Source organism: Cibotium barometz, chromosome 60, assembly GCF_041138505.1.
Source record: "Cibotium barometz isolate CiBa-2024 chromosome 60, ASM4113850v1, whole genome shotgun sequence".
Lineage (NCBI taxonomy): Eukaryota > Viridiplantae > Streptophyta > Polypodiopsida > Cyatheales > Cibotiaceae > Cibotium > Cibotium barometz.
In genome coordinates this window covers 7,744,227-7,753,812 of record NC_141105.1, presented here as the reverse complement: position 1 = coordinate 7,753,812, position 9,586 = coordinate 7,744,227, and the positions used below count along the sequence as shown (strand labels likewise).

Sequence of the window (9,586 nt, the reverse complement as noted above, 5' to 3'; positions counted from 1 at the left end):
AAATCACAATTATCGCTTTCTTGCTCAAGCAAGCGTCCATATGGTAACCTTCTCAGCCTCATGAGATGGTGTGCCTGTGTGTACTCTATGCTGTGAGAGTTATCTTCTTTCTTGCAACAATATTATTTTTGATCCATTAAAAAGTGTAATTCCAACCTTACAACTTTGTTCACATAACCTTCCAAACTTCAATAAATTTATTGTTCGCATAACTTCGGTAAATTTAATGAAATGAACATGAAATACAGATTTTGCATTGTCACTTGTGAAACCCTCAATTAAAAAATACGGGAAAGTATGCTGGGCTTGGTATAAATAAAAAAAACGGTCTTTGCGAGGAAGGCAGGAGAGCCTCCATTAAGCTATTCAAGGCTTGGTCATTCTCTCTCTTAAAAAAAAAAAAAAAACTATGTAGGGCTGGTCAAAGCAGTCCCTGCAAGGAAGGTGATGGGGTCGGCGTAGGGGAGACGCGGAGTCCGGCTGAAGACCGCGTCCATTCTCCTTCCGCGGCACGCATGGGTTTATAAAACGGTAGGCACGCGTAACCATACGAAGCATTCATCGCCATTGATCCTTAGTAGCCAGGGCTTGCTCCAGGCAATATACTCCTACCCAAACAGGCAAAGCTTCCTAGAGGCGGATCCTTTACCCTTCGAAAGATTAGAGAGGAGCTTCTCTTCGCCCACCAGCAATATCGCTCAATCTTTCTAGACGTTAGCGATGGGTGTGAGTAATCATCTGCTCGGCATCCTCAACTTCATCACTGCGCTTCTGTCGATCCCCATTCTGGGGGCTGGAATATGGCTGGCCACCAAGCACAGCAGCGACTGCGTACGCTTCTTGCAGGGGCCGGTCATCGCCATTGGCCTTTTCATCCTGCTAGTCTCGCTTGCCGGCCTGCTTGGCTCCTGCTGCCGCGTCACGTGGCTCCTCTGGGTATACCTGGTGGTCATGTTCCTGCTCATCGTGCTCCTTTTCTGCTTCACCATCTTCGCCTTCGTCGTCACCAGCAAAGGCGCCGGCGAGGCGGTGGCCAACGTGCACTTCAAAGAGTACCATCTGGGCAACTACTCCTCGTGGCTGCAGAAGCAGGTGAACAAGGCCAGCAACTGGGACAAACTTAAGAGCTGCTTGGCCGATTCCAAGGTGTGCAGCGGCCTCGACGACGATTACAAGTCTTTGAAAGATTTCTATGGTGCCGACCTGTCCTCCATCCAGGTAGAATCCGAAACCGACTAAGATCTAGATGAATTAAATTTGGGTTGGGTACGCAGGCCATGACTAATTAATGAACTCCGTGTTATTTGGCAGTCCGGGTGTTGCCGACCCCCGAGCGCCTGCGGCTTTACCTTTTTGACGCCCACCAGCTGGACTAACGCCACCAGCCTTGGCGCGGACCCCGACTGCACCAAGTGGAGCAACGAGGCGTCGCAGCTCTGCTACGATTGCGACTCTTGCAAGGCCGGGGTGCTGCAGAACGTGAAGCACGACTGGCGTCGCGTGGCCGTAGTGAACGTGGTGATGCTGGTGTTCCTCATCATCGTCTACTCCGTGGGCTGCTGTGCCATTCGCAATGTCAAGAGGGACAAATACTATGGCGGATACGCGTGAGGGCCCAGGCACGATATCCATGGTGACATGGCGCATTGCGATTGGGCTCAGCACGTGCTGCTCATTTTTGGACACTCCGTAACTTTTTATGATCTCAATTCGACAATATGTAGTTACAGCCAAAGCAGTTTAGATAATTAACTTTAAACGCTTGTAAGTTATATGTACGGCACAAAACCTACATAAGGTATGACATTGTAAATTTCTATGATTTGAATTTCACCAGACGCTATTCAAAAAATCGGTGGTTTCAAAGCTTTACAGTTTTCTCATTTTTTAAATCTTTTTTTAATCAATAATAAGTTTATGTATGTCTTCGACCACGTTTGAGAATTGTTCTCAATAACAAGCATTTTTTTTAAATCTTACTTGGGTAGCGTCAAACACGTTGAGAATTGCTCTCACGTGTTTCAATCCAGTCCCACCAGGGGCCACCAACTATAACCACTAGACCCCACTACAGCCGGTTGGAGCAAAGACGTTTTTTCAAAAATCTTATTTAAAATTGAGGAACATGAGTTTTACATCCTCAAAAGGTATTTTGAAGAAGCTAGTAATCTACACTCTTATTAAACATAAGCTTCTCCCCTTTCATGGGGACAAAGGAAAGGAAGGAGAGGGCCAATGGAGAAGGGAAGTGATTCAAGCTTTGCTTTTTGAATTTTGAATTTTTGAAAGGAGAACTATCCGTTGAGAGAAAAAATAGGAGCCTCCTTCTAAACAGGTGAGCTTCATGATGAAAAGTTTAACGTGCAGGTGTGTCTCTCTTTCTCTCTCTCATTGTAAAGAAAAGACAATAGACATAACATGTAAGATGCATTTATTTGAGCGTGAGCACCTCTCACCACTCACTTCCACGTATTAAAATTTAATTAATTAAAATTATGTGTGTATATGTGCGTATAGATCAGTCTATTCATATTTTATAAACACACACACACACACATATAAGTATATGTATCTAAATATAATAAAACATAATATTATATATAATATATATTTACATGTGAATGTATATGTATCTAAATATAATAAAACATAATATTATATATAATATATATTTACATGTGAATGTGTGTGTGTGTGTGTGTGTGTGTGTGTGTGAGAGAGAGAGAGAGAGAGAGAGAGAGAGTTGTACGATAGATTGAGAAAGACATACATACAAAGGCAAAGGCAAAGAATTTCTATGTGTGAGTGTATGTGGGGGAAGAGAGTGTGTTTGCATTAGTGCATGTGTGGGTGTGGGTGTGTACGTGTGCATGTGCATGCGTGTGTGTGTGTGTGTGTGTGTGTGTGAGAGAGAGAGAGAGAGAGAGAGAGAGAGAGAGAGAGAGAGAGTGTAAGAGGGGTCTCTCGTACCTTTCCTTTCTTTGAGGTAGCGAGGGGTCTCATTGGTAAGTAGAACCCCAAGCTTTCTTTGAAGATCACCTAATTGGGAGCCATATCTTGATTATCTATATTTTGTGCTTTGGAAAGTATCCGACTAATCAGGTCCACCCTACCACCCACTTTCCAAATTCGGGATACAATCAACTATGAGGTTTTTAATTACTAAGCATATTTGTTGGTGTACAGATGCATCACATAACATAATTTCTTAATTTTATTCCCTTCACGTGTTCCTTTATCCCTTAATACCATTTAAAAATAATACATATATAATCATAAACTTGAATTACCACACAATCTTGAAAAACATCCCTCGGTGCACTGAGTTACATACAATCTAGGTATTGCGATCGTCGTAGTGGGCGATAAATTATCACATATTAGTAAGGTGAAATGTCTCCTCACTCACTTACACTAACATGAAACCTGTCAAGCTCGGGTTTGGAGTCCTAGAAGGAACCCTTGCCCTGCTTTGTGGTGGGTTAACCATCATAAATAGTTGTCCAAACTCTGTAAATACTAAAGAGTTGGTTGCCCTGGGTGAGGGAATACATAGTTGCCTCGGACCGATCACTTCAGAATGGTTATCCCAAAGAGAACATGTCCCTTGGTTTATCTTACAGCAACTTGAGAATAAATTACCACTCTTGTCATAATCTTGCATCCACATTTCACGTAGCAGTCCATGCAACAAACATACTCACATGAGAGAGATAACCTTTTCTAATTTCTTAAAGAAAAATTCCCTAGTTAAATGCATCAACAATCCCTTTTCTTAATCAAAAACTTCTAGGGTTGGTCCCACTTACACGACGAGATGCAGGTCCAATATTTGCGGTTACGAGGAGGTGACCTGGCCCTCCACTTCCTTGGGAAACATTTTTAATTATTTGAGATTCAGTTGTATCCTCATCATAGTCAACTACCCTTGGACGTCCACGTCCTCTGTGTTCTGCACGTCCTCTATAAGCCATTATTCCTTCTCGTAGTTGAGCCTTTTTTTATTACCAAGAAGTAACTCACACGGCTTGGGAATCAAGTGGAAATCCTCTCTCAGGTAGAGTATATCGAGAACTTCTGTGGAGATAGAACCTCTAATCTCTCAGTTTATTCTTCCACCACCAGGTTTTAAGCATAATATATAATTAATAACCAATCGTAGTTGTTTTCTTTATCTTAGTAGTGAAAAAGGGAAGAAACGGAGAAAGACATTGAATGATCAAGAGAGGGAGATATGGGAGCAAGAGCGCAAGGGATGTGGAAGTAGTTGGAGAATAGACTAGGAGAGAAAGAGAGTGAGAGAGGTGGGGAGTGTGTGCCATCTACTGAGAGGAGAGGTGGTAACGTGAGGGCGAGAGAGTGAGTGGAATGGCAGCTGCGAGGGCTAAAGAAGGCGGGTGAGGGAGTCGGTGGTGAGGGAGCGAGATAGGGTGGTGAGGGGGCTATTGGCAAGGGAGTGAGAGAGGGTGAGGGAGTTGACAGGGGAGTGAGCACAAGAGATAGGGAGAGCGAGTGAGAGAGGGTGAGGGAGTTGACATGGGAGTGAGCATAGGAGATAGGGAGAGTGATGAGAGAGGATGAGGGAGTTGACAATAGCATTAGAACAGGAGATAGGGAGAGCAAGAGAGAATTGGACTTGGGGGTCACTAGAATGGAGGGAGAGGCTAGAATGGAGGGAGAGGCTACGAGAGTTGGAGAGAGGCAGACATCATGTGAGGGGTGATGGGGTGGCTGGGTGAGGGGATTAGGGGTTCGTTTAGAAAAAAGGTGATGAGGACAAACGAGGGGGGGGTACGTGGAAGCAAGGCACAAAGGGTGGTGAGGGACTACACGGAGTGAGGTAGAGCAAATTTCAAGGGGGGGTGAGGAGCCATAGGGGGTGGTGATTATTTTACTGAGAGTCAAATGGGGGGGGTGGCTTTATAGGAACAAGGGACTAGGGCACATGGGAGAAGAGGTCAGCACCGACAACACGAGGAGATGAGAATGCCAACTAGGTTGGTTGATGGGGAGAAGCTAGTGGAAGAAGACGACAAGAAGATCTACACATCAGTCATGGGGTTGGCTGGTGCCTACGTGCAAGGAGGTTCCAACCTAAGTTGCATTATACGTCTCGTATAATGATATTTTATCGAAAAATACGAGGATATACGTGAATAAATGTATAATTCAAGGAATAACGTTTTTTTAAGCATTTGATTCGATCGAAAGATATTCGAACGAAAGTGATTCAATCGAAAACCATTCGATCGAAAGCCATTCGATCGAATAAAAAGCGCCGCAATAAAAACACGAAACCGCCTCCCATTTTCATATCTCTCTCTCTCTCTCTCTCTCTCTCTCTCTCTCTCTCTCTCTCTCTCTCTCTCTCTCTCTCTCTCTCTCTCTCTCTCTTACCATTTGCATAGGTTTTTTAAAAAAAAGAAAAAAAAATTAAAATTTAGACTTTTTTAATTAGAATTTTCAAATGTGTTTTCAAATTAGAATTTGTTTTAAATTTTTCAAAAATGCATTGTTCTCATTTGTATTGCATATGTTGTCCCACTCCACTATTACGGATACCGCTGTGGGACATCACCTTATTTTTGGTGATTGTAGGTTTGTTTGTTTGCTACCTGTGTGCACTGTGCCACTATTTCGGGTGGCATTGTGCACTTCCAGGTTTTTGTTTGTATTCACCCATGTGAGTACTCTGTCTCACTGTTTCGGGTGGTAATGTATCACTTCCGGGTCTTTCCCTCTTCTCTTTAGGCATCACCTGTGTACAACTTTGTCACTGGTTCGGGTGGCATTGTTGTACTTCCAGGTTTCCATATCGTAGATTCTAGAATATAGATTAGTTTGCTAGAACACCCCAAGCATTTGTACTCAGTGCCACTGATTCGGGTGGCACTTTGAGCACTTATGTTCCCTAGGAATGGTAGGGGGAGGCAGTGTTGAGATAGTCAAACATATGTGCCACTGTTATACGGGTGGTATCGAAGTTTAGCTAGCTTGATACTCTCTTTCACTCCATTCATTTATGATAAGCTTTTGCATAGCCATGCGTGGTGAAATCAACATTCATGATTCTATCATGCTTTAGATTTAGATTTATAGCTTTGAAACTAGGCGTATCCATAGTTTTCTTTATCTCCTGACTATATAACTTAGGTATATCCATGGTGGAAATGTTTCATGTCAAAATGCAAAGTTCTGGAATGAAACGTTTCACCCCATCACAAAGACAAAACAAACGCAGAACTGAAATGTCTAAGCACTAATGCACACACACATGTATTAATGTTTGTCCTTTGTTTGTTATTGTAGTCAAATTGGTTATGTAAGCATTATCGCACAAATATTAATGCACACATGTATGCACTAATGTGAATGTCTCCATCTCTGTATTGTTATAAATTGTCCATTTTCATCTCGATAGGGTTACTGGTATACCTTGATTCAGCCATGAGCTTTTCAGAGCTAGAGCAAGCGCCTGTGCAAGTGTCAGCGCAAGTGTCAGAGCAACTGCCTGAGGGATTTGTATGAAAACTCCAATTGACAAGGGACGAACGTCACAAACTTATAATGGTAATTGGGAATGTTTTGAGTGTCAAACCTGAAGCAGAGATAGATTGGCTCCTCCAGACAATCGACAACAATCTCCACGAGATTTCTAGTATCATGGTGGCCGTGGCATGGAAGGCCTTGATAGAGTCTGATCCCTCCCTTAAGCTGCATGTGCATTTACTTAAAGATGGGGAAATCAGGGAGGAATGCTTAAGGTGCATATGAGAAATCTCTCACTCCATTGGTCACTTTCCTGCTTAGATTAGATCCGGCCTTTCAAGCAAAGCTATAGTATATAGAGGCTATATGGAGAAAGAGAAGCATAGCAACGAGCAAGAGAAAGTAACGCGAAACTCCAACTCCAAGTCAAGGGTCACAGCCGCTACCACAGGTACCGCGACTCCAAGTGCAGAGATCATTTCATGGAGCCGCAATGTCCGAAGCTCCTACCTTATTTATCTTGCGAATGAAATCAAATAGAGTTTGATGTCCTTTCACCAAGACTGGGGGGATGGAACCTTTGCATACACCACCAAATGCAAGGTTCATGACAATAACGTCCCCGAATAGTGGTATGTTTACAAGGTAATCAAGATTGATGAAGAGTACATAGGAAGAGATATTGCAGCATCTATCGAGGCCACCGCAGTGGACATCATTCACCGCGGGGCATAGTTAATCCTCTTGGACTATGTCGCGATGAAAAAGAACCCATGATCATTTTCAAGCACTGGAATGGCGGTAACCTCCGCTCAATTGGATGTGGGTATGCACCGTAGATGGCAAAAGAGCTCCCCCCTAGAATTTTGTGAGTTTAGCCAGGGATCCCAATGACAAGCTGTGCTTCCAAATACATATCTTCCACATTATTAATGCCCTAATGCACACAATGGAATATATGCACAGCATGGATTTACTCCATAATGATTTGCATGTCGGCAATGTCTTCATTCACTTCTCGACGACAAATGATGAATTTTTATGCTAGTATCGGAGGTTGGGGAATGTCTACACGGTCCCTGACACGCAAGCATGCAGTTCCCTTGAATCGAGACACTGCCCTAGCAAAGGCAAAGGCCAGACAAAATTGGCCTTGGATGGCACTTGAGAGCTTGTGTATGCGTCCACCTCCCTTCAGCAAAGCACAAGATATCTTCTCCTTGGGATATGTAATATCCAAATTATGCCAAGCGGTTTCTTTCTCGCCATCTAATCCAAGAGAGGTTTCTTGAGACACATAAAGCTTGCGTGTGAGAGAGCCACCGACAATGAAGACCCAAATAAAAGGCCACCGGCCTATGAGTTGGTGATGTGTTTAGCCAAATCCCCCAATACGATGTATCTCTACCTCACCATGCTGGCCTACGCCCTTTCGAGTCTTGACTAAGTCAAGTAATTGCGATTTGGATATTGGTTATGTAATGTCTCTTTAAAGTGATTCAATTTTCGATGAATGTGTAATATCTCTTTCATGTTTTTCATTTTCCGGTGAATGTCTAATGTCTCATTGATTGTCTATTATCTCGTTGATTGTCTATTGTCTCATTGATTGTCTTTTGTCTTGGTGAATGAAGAGAAAGTCTCTAATTGTCAGTACAAGGGTTCTCATTCTAGCTCTCTATTTTGTTTTTTCAGTGTACCTTGTCACCTTGCCGGACTTCCTTGCAATGGAGGTGAATCAACAATGGGAGGAATTAGAGGGCATCCCCAATGTTACAATTCCGTACCCAGTTCTTGCTCCGAAAGATTTAGACCACAAAGAAGCACAGTGTATCCTCAAGGACGAGGATGCAAGGATATCTAGCAGCAGATTACAAGGTTTCGAATACGTGCAACCTCCAAGAGAGGCTTGAGGGCCCCCCACTCAGCTTGGAGCAATGCAAGAATCTAGTCCCTAACTCTTTTGTGCGCACTTAGTTGTTTAGACCAGTGGATAGAACTCGTCAAAAGAATCCAAAATGAATGTACCCACCGAAGCTGTCAAATCTTCAGCATGTGGGACTTTTTGCCATTCTTTTGGAGAGATTTGTGGAGAAAACTAAAACGATGCCAAATAATCATCAAGTGCCCCTATACTTCATCCAACAACTTTTTTGAGAGGAGTTCCTTAACAAGCAAGTCAATTGGGATGATAAGCCACCACAAGGGGGTGCAGCTCAAGGTCACCCACCACCACAGCTGATAAAAAGAGAGAAAAGATGGAGGGGAGAGAAGTACAGATGGAGGGGAGAGAAGTACAACAAATGAAGCCTCTTGTGCTCACACCTCATGAGCACATGAACATTCAATCTTTTGCCGTCGAAGGAGTTACACTATCAACTCAAGGTATGACAGTGCAACAACTAGTGCAAGACTATGAAGCCTTGCGAAGAGAGAACGAAGAGCTAAGGAGAACCATAAGAGTGCAAAAGGCAAAGCTCTTGTGGTATGAAGAAAAGTATGGAGCATTGCTAGATGAATCTCCTCGCTTTCAATTGAACGATCTTCTTAACAGGCCCATTTCACCATCGCCTATTAACTTAGGCGATGATTGAATTTTGTAGACATGATCCCCCTCTATTAAACTTTTGTAGACATTGATCCCCCCTATATTAAACTTTTGTAGACATGAACTTTACTACAAATTTTGTAACTGCACCAAAATTTTGTGCGTAATGAAAAGAAGTACTTGGTGTTCTTTTAATTGATTCTGACTTATGTATGAAAATAAAATTTTTGAAGTTCTTAGTGGTCTTTAAATTGATTATGGCTTTGTGTTTGAAAACAAAAGTTTTGAAGTACTGAGTCTTGTCATTTTAATCATCCCGAAGCAAAACGGGAGCTATATCATCGATCTCCAATACATCAGAGGCGTTCGAGTCTATCTCCCATTCTTCTTCTTCATCTTCACTTCCCCTTTCCTCAGCAATCATTTCATGTGTTTGCTTTAGAGCCTACAGTATATCTCGTTCTACCGCTCGAGTTGCAATGGATTGGGGCTTATGTAGCAACCTCATATTGTAAAAGCAGTACACAAGCGCCGAAGCTCTTGTTGCCT

General features: G+C 42.9%; 1 protein-coding gene across 1 annotated transcript; it reads left to right on the top strand.

Annotated features, from left to right (window-relative positions):
- The first annotated feature begins 550 nt into the window (after positions 1 to 550).
- LOC147604931 (tetraspanin-8-like) lies at positions 551 to 1,866 on the top strand. The gene is made up of 2 exons (XM_086794184.1): positions 551 to 1,218; positions 1,312 to 1,866. Exons 1-2 carry the CDS (start codon positions 721 to 723, stop codon positions 1,609 to 1,611), a joined length of 798 nt encoding a protein of 265 aa, XP_086650310.1. The 5' UTR covers positions 551 to 720; the 3' UTR covers positions 1,612 to 1,866.
- Positions 1,867 to 9,586: the final 7,720 nt, after the last annotated feature.

Bases quoted from the DNA above. Each gene is read 5' to 3' on its own strand.
- LOC147604931 (XM_086794184.1), top strand. From the start codon at position 721: ATGGGTGTGAGTAATCATCTGCTCGGCATCCTCAACTTCATCACTGCG. The intron at 1,219-1,311 runs GTAGAATCCGAA...GTTATTTGGCAG, and splicing joins CCGACCTGTCCTCCATCCAG to TCCGGGTGTTGCCGACCCCC.